Here is a 16836-nt window from a genome sequence, read left to right on the forward strand (position 1 = left end):
TTAAGTGATTTGCCCAGAGTATGAGAAAGTGGCACAACAAAGAATCATAATAGAGAGAAAAAATACAGTGAAAACAGTGGCTAGGAAAGGTGGCTTCCAGTAGTTATTTAATAGCAAGCAGTCAGCTGTCAGGTTTAGCAATCTTCAGGGATATGAATCATTTTAAGCCTCTTCCTACACAGTCCTACATACAATTTTGGATCCATCATCTCACTTCATGGCTATATAGTTTCAAGGAGGACAGATGGTCTGGAAGCGCACACGGTAGTAGATTAAACATGAAGATTTTTTTAAAATGTACAAGAAGCCTTCAAATAGTCTGTTTATATTCAACTTGAAACAGTACATCTTAAACAATATTTTTTAGTTTCCTGTTTAACTTCTGAAAGACTAATATGAAACAGTATAACAAAACATGAAGCAGCCACAAGCTAGCAATACATTACAGCTTTGCAGTGGTCTCAAACTCAAACCCTTTGCAGGGCCACATTTTGGATTTGTAGGTACTTGGAGGGCCTCAGAAAAAATAGTTACCGTATTTTCACGCAAATAACGCGCACCCGTATAAAACGCGCACACGGGTATAGCGCGCAAAAATCACGATAATATGTACAAAAACTTTGGTATACCGCGCTCACGGGTATACCGCGCATGCTGCCCGACGCTCCTTTCGCCCGCCCTGACTTTCCGTGCGCTGTCCCGACTCTCCGTTCACCCCCCCTGACTTCCGTGCACTGTCCCCCCTTGAAGGTCTGTCCCCATCCTGAAAGCCTGATGCCCCCCCCCCCCGACGTCCAATACATCCCTCCCCCCCGAAGAACCGCCGACTCCCCAACAATATCGGGCCAGGAGGGAGCCCAAATCCTCCTGGCCACGGCGACCCCCTAACCCCACCCCGCACTACATTACGGGCAGGAGGGATCCCAGGCCCTCCTGCCCTCGACGCAAACCCCCCTCCCCCCACCGACCGCCCCCCCCCCCAAGAACCTCCGACCGCCCCCCAGCCGACCCGCGACCCCCCTGGCGACCCCCACGACCCCCCCACCCCCCTTCCCCGTACCTTTGGTAGTTGGGCCAGAAGGGAGCCCAAACCCTCCTGGCCACGGCGACCCCCTAACCCCCCCCCGCACTACATTACGGGCAGGAGGGATCCCAGGCCCTCCTGCCCTCGACGCAACCCCCCCCCCCCCCCAACGACAGCCCCCCCCCCAAGAACCTCCGACCGCCCCCCCAGCCGACCCGCGACCCCCCTGGCGACCCCCACGACCCCCCCACCCCCCTTCCCCGTACCTTTGGTAGTTGGCCGGACAGAAGGGAGCCAAACCCGCCTGTCCGGCAGGCAGCCAACGAAGGAATGAGGCCGGATTGGCCCATCCATCCTAAAGCTCCGCCTACTGGTGGGGCCTAAGGCGCGTGGGCCAATCAGAATAGGCCCTGGAGCCTTAGGTCCCACCTGGGGGCGCGGCCTGAGGCACATGGTCGGGTTGGGCCCATGTGCCTCAGGCCGCGCCCCCAGGTGGGACCTAAGGCTCCAGGGCTTATTCTGATTGGCCCACGCGCCTTAGGCCCCACCAGTAGGCGGAGCTTTAGGATGGATGGGCCAATCCGGCCTCATTCCTTCGTTGGCTGCCTGCCGGACAGGCGGGTTTGGCTCCCGTCTGTCCGGCCAACTACCAAAGGTACGGGGAAGGGGGGTGGGGGGGGTCGTGGGGGTCGCCAGGGGGATCGCGGGTCGGCTGGGGGGCGGTCGGAGGTTCTTGGGGGGGGCGGTCGTTGGGGGGAGGGGGGTTTGCGTCGAGGGCAGGAGGGCCTGGGATCCCTCCTGCCCGTAATGTAGTGCGGGGTGGGGTTAGGGGGTCGCCGTGGCCAGGAGGGTTTGGGCTCCCTTCTGGCCCAACTACCAAAGGTACGGGGAAGGGGGGTGGGGGGGTCGTGGGGGTCGCCAGGGGGGTCGCGGGTCGGCTGGGGGGGGGCGGTCGGAGGTTCTTGGGGGGGGCGGTCGTTGGAGGGAGGGGGGTTTGCGTCGAGGGCAGGAGGGCCTGGGATCCCTCCTGCCCGTAATGTAGTGCGGGGTGGGGTTAGGGGGTCGCCGTGGCCAGGAGGGTTTGGGCTCCCTTCTGGCCCGATATTGTCGGGAAGTCGGCGGTCCTTCGGGGTGGGGGTGCGAGTGGTCCTGCCGGGGGGGGGATGTATCGGATGTCGGGGAGTCGGCCGGGCAAGAGGGCTTGGGCTCCCTCTTGCTCCGATCGTGGATGCGGGGTGCGGGTGGGAGCGCGTGCGAGCGGTCGTTCGGGGTGGGGGTGCGAGCGGTCTGGCCAGGAGGGTTTGGGCTCCCTTCTGGCCCGATATTGTCGGGAAGTCGGCGGTCCTTCGGGGTGGGGGTGCGAGTGGTCCTGCCGGGGGGGGGGATGTATCGGACGTCGGGGAGTCGGCCGGGCAAGAGGGCTTGGGCTCCCTCTTGCTCCGATCGTGGATGCGGGTGCGGGTGGGAGCGCGTGCGAGCGGGTCGTTCGGGGTGGGGGTGCGAGCGGTCCTGCTGGGGGGGTGAATCGGGGCGTCGGGCGGGGTGGGAACTATGTTTTAAAACTTTTGTATACCGCGCTCACGCATATAACGCGCGAGGGGTATGCGCGGTAGGTAAAAACGCGTATAACGCGCGCGTTATATGTGTGAAAATACGGTAATGTCTTATTAAAGAAATGACAATTTTGTATGAGGTAAAACTCTATGGTTTATAAATCTTTCCTTTTGGCTAAGTCTTAACAAAAATATTGTAATTTATAGCTAAAGAGACATATGGTCAAGAAACTGTTTTATTTTACTTTTGTGATTATGATAAACATACCGAAGGCCAAAAATAGTACTTGGCGGGCTGCAAGTTTGAGACCACTGTTATAGGCTAAGGCTCTTTACACCTGCATTGTGATGTCATAGAACTTTATCGTTATAGAAACATAGTAACGCGATGGCCATCCACAGCATCCACTATCTCCTCCTCTCCCTATTGGCTAAGGTTCTTAATATTTGCATATCCTCTTCCTATAGGCCACTGGTCTAACACTCAAACCCTTTACAGGGCCACATTTTGGATTTGTAGGTACTTGGAGGGCCTCAGAAAAAAATAGTTAATGTTTTATTCAAGAAATGACAATTTTGCATGAGGTAAAACTCTTCATAGTTTATAAATCTTTCCTTTTGGCTAAGTCTTAACAATAATATTGTAATTTATAGCTAAAGAGACATATGATCAAGAAACTCTTTTATTTTACTTTTGTGATTCTGATAAACATACCGAGGGCCTCAAAATAGTACCTGGCAGGCTGCGAGTTTGAGACCACTGCTCTACACAGTGAGACAAAAAAAAAAAGTAACCCCCCTGCAATTTATTTTGCAGTTCACCGTAACCAGTTTAAATTTCAACATGAAATTTAAGTACTTAGTCATCATACTTACATATTACTTACTATTACTATTAAACAACATTAATTAAGCTATGTTGATGTTACTGACGCTTTCACATTACTACCTAGCAGTTTTTGCACATACAATTGGGGGAGGGACAGAAGTACCAGCTGTCGGGTGGGGTAGGTTGTAGCACTGAAGTGCTCAACGTACAGGGGTGAAAACAAGTGTAGGTTAGCGAGTAGGGAGGTGGAAGGACAGAAGTGCCAGTCAGGCGGGGTCAGGAACAGAAGTGCTGGTTAGCGGGCGGGTGTGTGTGTGTGTGTGTGTGTGAATGTAATCTTCGGAGAGAGGGAGGAAGCAAGAAAGATCAAGACTCAAATATAAACAGAGACCACATTTTTGGACCATTTCTTTGGCCCCCAAATCTCTGTTTATATCTGAGTATATCTAATCTAATCCTTAGATTTGTATACCGCATCATCTCCACGTTCGTAGAGCTCGGCGCGGTTTACAGTAGAAGAAATAGGAAGGAACTACAACAGAGGGTTAGAGGTGAAGAAAATTTCGGATGCCAAGATATAAGAGTTTCCTTGATTCCTAAGTTGGAGGGAGACTTACATTTTTGAGAAAAGCCAGATTTTCAGATGTTTGCGGAAAACTTGGAGAGAGCTCAAGTTCCGAAGAGGGGAGGTAAGGTTGTTCCAGAGCTCAGTGATTTTGAAGTGGAGGGAGGTCCCTAGCTTTCCTGTGTGGGAAATGCCTTTTAGCAAGGGGAAGGATAGTTTTAATTTGTGGGAGGATCTGGTGGTATTAGGGTTTGATGAATTCCAAGAAAGAGGGATATAGGGAGGGAGGATACCATATAGGATTTTGAAAGCTAAACAGGCGCATTTATAGTGGACCCTGGCGATTATCGGAAGCCAGTGGAGCTTGGCCAGGAGCGGGGAGACATGGTCAAATTTACTTTTAGCGAAGATGAGCTTGGCCACGGCATTCTGAATCCGTTGGAGTCTGTGGAGGTTTTTCTTAGTTAGGCTTAAGTAGATAGAGTTGCAATAGTCCAATCTGGAGAGGATGATGGATTGGACAAATATATACGGTAAATACACATTGAATGAAGAAGCATTTTCCACAGTTTGTTTTAAATCTACTTAGTAGCATCATTGCATGCCCCCTAGTCCTATTATTGTTGAAAACAGCAAACAAGAGATTCACATCTAGCCTTTCCACTCCACTCAGTATTTTACAAACCTCTATCACATCTCCTCTGAGCCATCTTTTCTCCAGGCTGAAGAGCCCAAGCTGCTTTAATCTTTCCTCATAGAGAAGTCTTCCCATCCATTCTATCAGAACAGCTTATACCTGCTTCATCATAAAAACAGCATACTCACAAAAATATCAGTGACGGTTTTAATCGCCTTTTCTCGCCTTTGCATGAAATCATCATCCTGTAAGAAAAAGAATAAATAAATAAATCAAGGTGTGAAAAGATTAATCACCAACAGAGTTAAAGCTTAGCAGCAGATATTTCATTCTATTTCCAACTAAACAGTGTTTGCTTAGTAAATGAGGAAAAATGTTCTTAGTTTCCCGTATTATCACACAGAAGCAGTTTGCCATACTTTCGTTATTCAGAGAAAACAGACTGATGGCATGTAAATACAAAAAAGGTTTGACCTCTATCTTTATAATAATTCTCTACTTTTGCGTTCAACTGATGATTTCTTGAATTTCATTTTCACCTCTGCCCTCCCTGCCTGAGAGGAACATTTGTTAATATTACCCACCACAGTTCATTTTCAGGAGAACTTGCCATAAAATTAACACTGACATGTACACGTCTTTTGGGATTATGGAATCTGTAATAACTAAAACGCAAATTTAATTAGCTAAACTTTTCAAAGGTGCTCCAGATTAAGAGGTGTTGTACTCTTCGTTCCAGGATACATTAGGTAAAGGGAAAGGTAATGGGATATGATATACAGATGTTCCCCTGGTCATTCGCGGTTGGCGGTCCCAGTCATTCGCAGTATTTTCCGACCGCGACCGCCGACCAGAAGAGGACAGAAGGAGTGAGCAGCTGGAGCACCGGCGAGTGAAGGAAATCACTCACTGTATGCTCCGACCGCATCTTCCTGCACTAAAGTCGAGCCTTATCAATCAGGAGCTGCCACTCGCACCCGAAGCAGCCAGCCCACAGCCAGAATCTGCCCGCACCCAAAGCCACCCGCAGCAAAGGAGCCTGCCTGACAACACCCGCTCATGAAGCGTTCCACCTGCAGCCCAGTCAAAAGCTGTCGCGGTGAAGGAGCCCGCCTGACGTCGCCCGCACCTGAAGCTTCTGGCCTGCAGCCCAGTCAGAAGCCATCGCATCGAAGGAGCCCACCCAAATCCGCCCCGGTACCTTTTTTAAAGATGCGGTGCTCTCTTGGGTTGTCTTTGGAAGCAGAGCAGAGCGGTGCGATGCAGGAGCGCGACCTTTGCACTTCCTGTCGGATCCTGCGCCGCTCAGTGATTGGCTGATGTCAATTCTCAATGAGAACTGACCTCAGCCAATCAATGAGCGGCGTGTGACCCGGCAGGAAGCGGAGGGGTGGGAAAAGTGTGTCTTATGGAGCGAAAAATACAATAAGTGTAAACACAAGCCCCCAATTACTAATAATCTATGAAAATTTGTAGTTAAACTGACTATTAGTTCTGTTAATAAAGGAGATGATTTAGTTCAATTTATTGGAATAGGAAAATTTCCAATGGGCTCTCATCTAGTTCATCTTTTACTTTAATAACCATACTCAAGCATGGACCATGACCTGCTTCTAAAACTTGCAAATTTAAGAATGATCTATAAATTAAATTAAAGCTAATCCCCCTCTATGTTTAATTGATCTTGAAGGGGAAAAAAATCCCCTTGAAAACCTGGAGGACCAATTTTACATTGTCTAAAATCATCCTCACAAGTCAGCCAGGTTTCAGTGTGATAAAAGCCCAACATCTTAATCTTCACTCAAATCCCTTATTAAGTGCAGCTTTTTGCAAACAGATCTAGCATTACAGTATAAGCATGGTGCTGGCATTAGAGATATGATTCGAGAGTCAATTGCAAGGTCTGTTAAAGGGATAGTTCTTAAAACCTCCAAATTACAATGTGTAATATTTTTTCTTCGATTGACTCAGTTATAATTACCGATATTTCATGAATGATATTAGTTGTCTCGACATTAAAAAGCTCTTTTAAAGATGAAGAAACATAGAAATAGACGGCAGATAAGGGCCACGGCCCATCAAGTCTGCCCACTCTAATGACCCTCCCTATTTATCTTTGCGGATAGATCCCACATGTCTATCCCATCTGGCCTTAAAATCTGGCACGCTGCTGGCCTCAATAACCTGGATTGGAAGACTATTCCAGCGATCAACTACCCTTTCAGTGAAGAAGAACTTCCTAGTGTCACCGTGCAGTTTCCCGCCCCTGAATTGAATAAATCTTATGTGGTATTGAAAGAAGAAAACAACAAAGTAGCTATAAAATTACTTTTTGTTAAACATCGTATTCTCCCTAATAATCACCCACCTCCTTCACTTTAGTCTAACATCCAACTTTAAATTCCTCCAAATAATTGCCCATCACCTGAAACCCAGGTTAACTTGCCATTGCTCTCCTCCACCCCTCCCATGTGATAAACAAATCTCTCCCTACTAGGGCTGCAGATTTAACACATTAGTAATGCAATTAACATGCTAAATATTTAACATTTGTTAAAAAAAATTGCAATTAATGTGATTACCTAGTTTCCTGTGGTGAACCTGTTGTTTCTCCAGGTACAAAAAAAAGGGCTTGATTCACTAAGCCTTTGGATCCAATCCGAGGTTGGATGACCGATTCAGAACACGCCTGCATGCAAAATAGGCCGATTGGAGGCACTCCCCCCAACCGATCGCACGGATCACTGAAGAGCGATCCCGGCGCATGCGCAGACTATCTACTTTGCCTGTAGATGGTCTGTGCATGCGTTTACAGTCCGTGCTTTTTTATTTTTACTATTTTTACTCACGAGCCCATGGTTTTAACCCGCAGGTTTAAAGCGGGTTAAAACCACGGGCTCGCGCTGCAGGGAAGGGAAGCAGAGCAGGAGAGTATAGGGGCGGAAAAACGCAGGAGAATCGGGGCAGAGAGCAGGGTTTTAGCACAAGTGACTGGTCCTCACCAGTCGCTAGTTTTTTGATCGTGTGTGCCAAAAAGTTTAGTGAATTGCGTCCTTCCTGCTTTGCATGCCAATTCCCCCCATTTGCATGCACAGATCGGAATCAGGTCGGAGAGAAATCGGGTCACAAAGGACTCGCAAACCGATCGGCACATGATCAGTTTGCTTAGTGAATCTAGCCCAAAGTGGCTGTGGCATCAGTGTTAGCATGTGCACGCTCACACTAGCTAGCTTTGTCTAATCCAGAAAAGAAAGTTACATCAAACTCTGATGTTATCTCCTGCTTCTGGTGTCAGGCAGAGCCAACAGCAGCACCCATATGCAAACGCAGACATCACAGCCACTTTTAGATCGAAAGAGAAGCAGCAGGGTCTGACAACATAGGAGCAGGAGTCTTAGTAATCCGTTAATCACTCGCAGGAGCAAAGAAGGAGAGAGTTGCTGCATGAGGTCATGGAGAGGGAAAGAAGCACTGGAATCAGGGGGGCAAGGAGGTGCTGTATGAGTAGAGGGCAAGGAGACATTGAGGTGCCTCCAATAATAGCCCACCCTAGACTTCAGAAAACCCAATGTTTCTAACAATACTCCAGGTGATTAAACTACGTAACTAAAACTTAGTTTTATAGACTGGGTCTTCAACCAAAAGGAGCTCGACTCGGTTAACAATAAAGTGAAACATAAAAAGAACATAAACTAAAATGGCTTAATTTCCAAAATGTTTGGAGAACAAGAAAGTTTTCAGAGCTTTCCGGAATGCAACGAAGGGACCTAAACGTCTCAATGTAAACGGTAACTCATTCCAGAGCTCAGTTAGTTTGATTATAATAGAGAATAAGGTAATTACTTTAAGAGATTTATTAAGTTTATAATATTAAAACTGTACCTAGAATTATAAAAACCTGCCTCTCTATAACTGCTACTCTGGCATATGAAAAATATATAGGGTAATTAAAGTTACAATTACACGAACATAAATGTAGAAAACAGACAGGAATTGTAAGGCAGCTTAATCAGCCCAATTTTCTTCCTTTTTGAAGACTGTAAACCATGGCTGACCTCTGGCTTTCCCTTCATTTCTTACCAGGGATCTCCTGTGTTTATTCCATATTCTCTTGAATTCTTTTACTGTTTACATTCTTTCCAACTCAAAGAAAGCTGGAAAGAATTATACAAAAAGAAGTCAAGAAACATTGTCTGCCCACCCGTCTATCTCAGCGAAACATAACTTTCTGAAAATTAAATGGAATGGACTGAAATTTGGCAAGAGGGAGAAAAGTTTCACTGGGACCCTCTTACTAAAGCTTAGCAGGCTAATACAATCAGCAAGTGCTTAAGAACATAAGCAGTGCCTCCGCCGGGTCAGACCACAGGTCCATCCCGCCCAGCAGTCCGCTCCCGCGGCGGCCCAAAACAGGTCAAGACCTGTCTGAATCATCAGAAGGGGCTCCCTTGCCACCTTGGTTTCCCATTTAAGTCCTGCCTTCCTATCGAAGTCCTAGCCCTCCGGTCTTGCACATGCACGACCAGGTTAGTTTATACTCATTACCTGATTTACTTCCTATACTTGTGTTACCTCCCAGCTCCTCCCTCAGTATCCCACGATCCCTTTATCCCTCAGGAATCCATCCAATCCCTGTTTGAATCCTTGTACCGTATTTTGCCTGATCACTTCCTCCGGTAGCACATTCCAAGTGTCCACGACCCTTTGGGTGAAAAAAAACTTCCTTGCATTTGTTTTGAACCTATCCCCCTTCAGTTTCTCAGAATGTCCCCTCGTATTTGCTGTCCCCTTCAGTCTAAAGAATCTGTCCCTATCCACCTTCTCTATGCCCCTCATGATCTTGAAAGTTTCTATCATATCTCCCCTGAGCCTCCTTTTCTCCAGAGAGAAGAGCCCCAGCCTATCCAGCCTCTCAGCGTATGAGCAGTGTTCCAGCCCTCTTACCAATTTCGTTGCTTTCCTTTGGACTCTCTCAAGTACCGCCATGTCCTTCTTGAGGTGCGGCGACCAATACTGAACGCAGTACTCCAGATGTGGACGTACCATCGCTCGATACAAAGGCATGATGACTTCCCGTGTTCTGGTTGCTATGCCCTTCTTTATGATGCCCAGCATCCTGTTGGCTTTTTTCGAGGCTGCTGCACACTGTGCAGATGGCTTCAGTGATGCATCCACCAGCACACCCAAGTCTCTCTCGAGTCTGCTGTCTCCCAACAATACCCCCCCTAATTTGTAGCTGAACAACGGGTTCTTTTTCCCTATATGCATGACCTTGCATTTGTCCACGTTGAAGCGCATTTGCCATTTGTTTGCCCAGTCTTGCTAAATGCTAAGAAGCCCATTTTAAACCTATGGGCTTCTTAGCATTTAGAAACACACTAATTCTGTTCACGTGTGCTAAGCTTTAGTAAAAGGGCCCCGCTGAGATTGAAAATGGGCTAGATCGGATCAGAAGTTCCAGAAAAATACCCCCCTACCCCAAATAAATGGCCCAGTGCACTTCTATGGGAACAGCAGTTTCAACTTCAGCAGCATGAAAAACACACAGCTACCAAAACACAAAGGGCTAGATTCACTAAGCCCATCGATCGTGCTTGTGGTCATGTATCGACCCGATTTTCCTCCGACCTGATTCACTAACCTCTGTGCTGATCATGCTCCGATCCGATCTGCACATGCAAATGAGGAGGAACAGCATGCAAAGTAGGAAAGACACGATTCACAAAACAATTTCAGGAACACCGAATGTGCTGCCCGATCCAAAAACAAGCGACTTCTGAGGACCAGTCACTTGTGCAAAAATCCTGCTCTCTGCCCCGACTCCATGGTTTTAACCCGCGGTGCAACCCCGCTTTCAACTCGTGGGTTAAAACCACGGGCTTGCGAAAGTTTCTAGCTCAAAAAAAAAAAAAAAAAGTTTCCAGCTCTTCTTTCGCGGCGAGCAAGTGCAGACCATCTACATGCAAAGAAGATGGTCTGCGCATGCTCAAGGATCGCTCTCCAGCAATCTGTGCGGTCGATGGGGGGGACATGCCTCCTATCGCCCCCATTTGTGAATCAGTCAGCCTGCCTTGGATTGGACATGGATCGGGCAGGTTAGTGAATCTAGGCCAAAGTTAGAGAATTCAAACTGCTTCCCCTCGGTTTTCAACTCTCTGCTTTACCACAGTCAGAAATATTGGGAGGAGAAACCAGCCTTGGTAAGAACAGTACAATGTTATGAGAATCATTGTGCTGAGCCTTCCTAGAGTTGAACATGGTTTTACTTTTAGAGGGAAGAGCCAAGTCTGGTTTATTGCTAGTGTATCCTTGCTAGATAATCTGGAGGCAGGAGAACTAAAAAAAAAACAGAACCTTTTCTAGCGCCACTATATATCTTTCTTGAGGTAAGGAGACCAGAATTGAACGCAATACTCCAGATGAGGTCGCACCATGGAGCGATACAGGGGCATTATAAAACATTCTTAGTCTTGCTAACTATCCCTTTTTAAATAATTTCTAGCATCCTGTTTGTTTTTTGGACTGCCGCCACACATTGGAAAGGTTTCATTGTAATGTCTACGACAGGGGTGTCGAAGTCCCTCCTCAAGGGCTGCAATCCAGTCGGGTTTTCAGGATTTCCCCAATGAATATGCATGAGATCTATTTGCATGCACTGCTTTCATTGTATGCTAATAGATCTCATGCATATTCATTGGTGATATCTTGAAAACCCGACTGGATTGCGGCCCTTGAGGAAGGACTTTGAGACCCTTGGTCTACGATAACACCCAGATCCTTTTCTTGGGCGCTTTATTAAACTTTAGATGAGAAACTACACATGTTGACTGCAACACAGCATATTTTTGCTGAAAGTCTTGAAGATCTGGAAAATCAAAATCACTGATATAACTTATGATTCCAAAAACTACCTGAAACTCCTGAATATTTGAACAGCTTTGCCTATGCTGATACAAGATGCTTCGTTTGTTTTTCTGCATTTAAAAAAAAATCTTTTCTTTAAAAGTTTATAGAATTTTAAAGTATAACAATAAACATGATCTTCAAACTCTCCTTGATAATTATAGAAGTTGAATTCTCTCAGTTGTCGGCACAGATAATTACCAGCTGTGTCCCTGCAGATCTCCAGTTTTAACAAAATAATTCAAAATCTTTCCTCGGATTCCTGCCCATTAACAGCCAAGGCAGCAAATAAACCAGCAAGCATTTTCAGAGATGAAACCTCATACCTCGAAACCCTTTCTGTGCACCCTGAGATAATTATATTGTTGCTCGTGGCTCTGCTGGGCAATTTTCCAACAAGACATGCCAAACAAACAATCTAGTTTTAGAATTGCCTTTACCAGATCTTTGTAGGCAAACAGAGATTTATTACCATTGAACTGACATTGCTAATATCTTCAGCAGTTTGACAGCCACAAAAAAATGGATTAAGGAAGTTATGCTTTGAATACTGAGTTGAAGAATGTGGTGGGAGACGGACACTCCATTCTCTTACCTCAGGCAGGCTGTGGGTTTTCTGAAACTGGGACACAGAATAGCTGCGGATATAGTCTCCTATCTCTTCTCTTGTTTCAATGGCACGTTTTACAAGCCACTAAACAGGAAATGAGAACAGAAATTAGAAAAATGTAATTCCATTTTCAGGTCTTTACAGAAAGACCCACACTATGGGGTTCTTTTACCAAGGCGCACTAACCAATTTTGAGCGCACTAACCGATTTAGCATGCGCTAAATGCTAAGGTGCCCATTATAATATCACCGTGGCCTCCGTGCGACTCTACAGTACCTGGCCAGGGTGCGTCTGTCCTACCAAGGGAAGAACTTATCGTTTGACAAGCCACAGGACTTAGCGGCTTTTGTACAGGCCTTGCCGACCTTGCCGCCAGAGGCAGTAGAAACTCCTTGACCATTTAGCGCGCCTTAGTAAAAGGACCCCTAAGAAGACTAACTCCAAGTCGCAGGGGACATGGTGGCTTTGTCTCTCTCAGATTAGCTGACCTTCAGGTGGAGGCTAGGATTGAGTGTAAATTGCATATGTTAATATGTAAAAAATTCAAACAAAACTGAGAGAAAATTCAAAAGCAAAAAATGATTCAACAATAACCCATCTAATCAAAATAAAGAATCTCCCACGAAAAAAGCATTCTCATTGCAACCAAATGCAGAATTAGTGTAATGCAATAAAATGATCTAATTTATAAATAATTTAAACATTTTATTAATTTCATTCCCATCATCAAAATTTCATCAAAAAACATACACATACAAAGACTAAACAAACAATAGGCTAAAAAAACATAAATATGTGCAAATACAGCCAAAGGAATTCCCTCTGTTCAAGTCACTTAGCTTGAACATCTGCAGTAAAGCCAAGGCAGCAGGTGAACTCATGAGCCATCCAGCAATCGAGTGAGGCAAATCCAGACCAAATATGTAAAATTCTGCACAGCATGGAACCACGATACATGTGTGAACTTGATCCTTTTACCACAAAAATATATTGATCGATTTGAATATGTTAAAATTTGCATTTTCCTAATCCTAAAGATATTAGATCCAGAAGGTTGTTTATCTTATCCTTTTCTTACCACGCTGCCAAGATTTGGAACACTCTACCTTCAGAGATCAGGAAGCAAAAGGAAGGTGGCCAAAACTCTCTCACTAGGTAATAGTTGTTTTACAATGTTACTTGACTTAATTTGTAATCCACATAGAATTTTGCAGTAGATGCAGAATAAGGTCCTTGAAAAAGCCATATTACATCAGTTAAAGCTTTTCTGAATAAGAGTGATATTTTAGAAGATTTTCAGTTTAGATTTAGACCAAAACATTCCACTGAGCTTCTTGTTCTTTCGATGCTTGATACCATATGGAATGGGTTAGATCATGGGGTCTTAAACTTTATAGTTCTCCTTGACGTATCCATGGCTTTTGACAGAGTTAATCATCAAATTTTGTTAGCGAGATTATGGGCCTTGGTTATTTCAGGTACGGTGTTGGATTGGTTTGGGTCTTTTTTGAGAAACCGTACATTCTGTGTTGAAGTCGGACTGGGTTGCTTTGTCTTGTGGAGTTCCTCAGTGTTCTGCCCTGTCAGCGGTCTTGTTTAATATTAACATGCTCCCATTGTGTAAAGTTTTACGCAAGTTGGGTGTTAGGTTTCACCTTTACACTGACGATATCCAATTTCTTACCCCTGTGGTAAAATCTTATGATGAAGCGTTATCATTTCTGAACGACTGTTTTTGTACCATTGAGAATTGGATGTCTCAAAATCACCTAAAGTTAAACATCTCTAAGACCGAGGTGTTATACATTGGTTGCGGTAAGAAATTGGTATCTTTTCCATCCGAGATCTCTCTTGCAGGTGAGGTTGTTTCAATGCAAGGGCAGTGCAGGTATCTGGGAGTTGTGTTTGATTCCACTTTAATAATAATTTTATTCTTATTACTGCCAAAGCCATAATAGTTCGAGGCAGTTTACAACAAGAGGTGCTGGACAATCAGAGAAATAGTCACAATATAGTCTTCAAATACATGCATACAGAATAGAAGTAAAAACTATAGAATTTTTAGGTTACAAATTGATTGAACAATTTCACTTTTACTGATTTTCTAAAACTAAAGTAGGATGAGAAATACATGATAATGTTACCCAACCAATCGTTCCATTTACCTGCCTGGAAAGCGAGAGTTCTGTCCAGGAATCTTTTATAACGGCAGGTCTTTATTGTTGGATAGATGAACATATGAATTCTACGTGTGGGCCTAATAGAGCTATCCAAATTAAATTGAGAGACCAAGTACAGATTAAGACTCAGATTAAGGCTGTGATATCTGCGTTCATTACGGAGGTTGCATGATTTCTCGGGTGATAATTTTTGCACAGTCATCACGTTGATGATAACCCCTTTGCTTGATTATTTTAACCTAATCTAATTCTTAGGTTTGTATACTGCATCATCTCCACGTTCGTAGAGCTCGACGCGGTTTACAGTAGGAGAAATAGGAAGGAACTACAACAGAGGGTTAGAGGTAGAAGTGTGAAGAAAATTTAGAGGACTTGGTATGCCAAGATATAAAAGTTTCCTTGATTCCTAAGTTGGAGGGAGACTTACATTTTTTTAGAAAAGCCAGGTTTTCAGATGTTTGCGGAAAACTTGGAGAGAGCTCAAGTTCCGAAGAGGGGAGGTAAGGTTGTTCCAGAGCTCAGTGATTTTGAAGTGGAGGGAGGTCCCTAGCTTTCCTGTGTGGGAAATGCCTTTTAGCGAGGGGAAGGATAGTTTTAATTTGTGGGAGGATCTGGTGGTATTAGGGTTTGAGGAATTCCAAGAAAGAGGGATAAAGGGAGGGAGGATACCATATAGGATTTTGAAAGTTAAACAGGCGCATTTACTCCATTTATGTGGGTTTGCCCAAACGTGTTTTGCAGGCGTTGCAAAAAAAAGAAAAAAGTGCTGCTGCACGCCTTATTGTTCATGTCTCAAAATTCAACCACATCACACCGATACTTTGAGAGTTCCATTGGCTGCCAACTGGCATGCGGGTCGAGTTTAAAATTCTGTGTGTGATATTCAAGATGCTTCAAGCTTAACTATCCGTCATGTGTTCGCTCTCTACTGCAGTTTCACTGTCCTTCACACGAGTTACAGTCTTCCAACAAAATTTGTTTAGAAGTTCCATCTTTGGCAGTGGTGAGACTTACGGGGAATCGCCAAGTCGATGCTTTCTGTCCAGGGCCCCCATGCTGTGGAATGCCCTACCTTTGTGCCAATCTAACATGGCTCTTGCGTTTCAGAAAAGAGGTGAAAACTTTGCTGTTTGAGCCATGTGACCGCTTGAGTCGCTCTGTTCTTTTTTTTAAAACTGTGGGATCCTTTTACTAAGGTGCGCTAACGTTTTTAACGCACGCAGATTAGGGTACGCTAACTCCACGCTACACGGCTAGAACTCCAGCTCAATGCTGGTGTTAGCGTCTAGCGCGTGCTATTCCGCGCGTTATAGCCCTAACGCAGCTTAGTAAAAGGAGCCCTGTGTTTGTCTTGCTGATTTGTATTTGGTTACAGTATTTAGCGTATTTTGTATGTTATTTTTGTTCCCTGCTTAGATTTGTGGATAGGCGGGTTATAAATCATTTAAAATAAAAATATAGGTATTGTGATGTAATGTAATGTAATATCTTCCAGGAACAAGTCAAAAAATAAAGAAAAAACTGCAGATCAAAATGTACAAGATGCATGCTATGTTTATTTGTACCAAATATTAATGCAGTTACTGATATCACCTTATTACAAACCAAGGGTCCCTTGTAATTACAAATAGAGAATGACACGGTGACAAAACACATCCCCAGAAGAGTCAGATTCAGAATTTAGTGCAAAAGAGATGGCTTTTTCCCTGCTGACCAGTCAAACTATGACCTGGTTCAATATACTGCCAACAAAAAACAAAATTCCAACAGAAAAACTTATGACCAGTGCCTCAAACCATTGTATGGGGTACTGCTGGGTGATTCAGTAGTGCAAGGGAGCTTTATTTCACCCCCTGGCTCAATTCTATTTTTACTCTCAGCTTAATGAAAGAAATTTTGGAGGGGATGCATTTGCCCCTGCTGGCTGTCTGGTTCAACAGGTTAACTAGAAGATGGAATAAGCAAATTGAAACTCTTATTTTTAACACAAATTGCTAAAAGTTCCAAAATGCTTACAATTGTGTTCGAGAGGCTCAGATTCAGTGTGCAATGGTGATAGCAATGTGTATGAAAATATGTAATACCAGCTAATGTTCTTCAGCATTTCAAAGGCTCCACCAATACATTTTCTTAATAAGATTTGTACATTTTCATATAATGGCCTAGGAAAAATGACGGCAGAGAAATCTGAAACACAGTGCAATAGTGCTGTGCTTATGTATGACTTATTCCTTGTTTCAGTACACAAGGCCTTATCTTTCTCCATCTTCAATTCCTGCCTGAAAATGTATCATTATACTTCTAGACCTTCTCCCCATGGTCTATCATTATACCGTTCCCCGCAGCTGCAGCCTTGTTTATATTTCATGTGTATTTCCATTCCTTCCCAGTCTTAGTTTTTTTGATATGAAATAGGAAGCTCTCTTACCTATAGCAGTTGTATGACTGTTTTCACTGTGCCCCCCCCCATAAAAACCCGATATTGCACAAATTATCAGTGCTAATGACCGAAGACAGGTGCAAGATGCCGCCTC

The 16836-nt window shown here is 44.7% G+C and overlaps 1 protein-coding gene across 1 annotated transcript in view; it reads right to left on the reverse strand.

Annotated features, from left to right (window-relative positions):
• Positions 1–16836, reverse strand: part of CCDC93 (coiled-coil domain containing 93) — a 223743-nt gene that overhangs the window by 163409 nt on the left and 43498 nt on the right. Inside the window, exons 5-6 of the mRNA XM_033946543.1 lie at positions 12107–12205; positions 4797–4853 (exon numbers count right to left, since the gene is read on the reverse strand). Coding sequence (XP_033802434.1) covers positions 4797–4853; positions 12107–12205 — 156 coding nt within the window. The remainder of the gene's footprint in view (positions 1–4796; positions 4854–12106; positions 12206–16836) is intronic.

Source organism: Geotrypetes seraphini, chromosome 5 (genome assembly GCF_902459505.1).
Source record: "Geotrypetes seraphini chromosome 5, aGeoSer1.1, whole genome shotgun sequence".
NCBI lineage: Eukaryota > Metazoa > Chordata > Amphibia > Gymnophiona > Dermophiidae > Geotrypetes > Geotrypetes seraphini.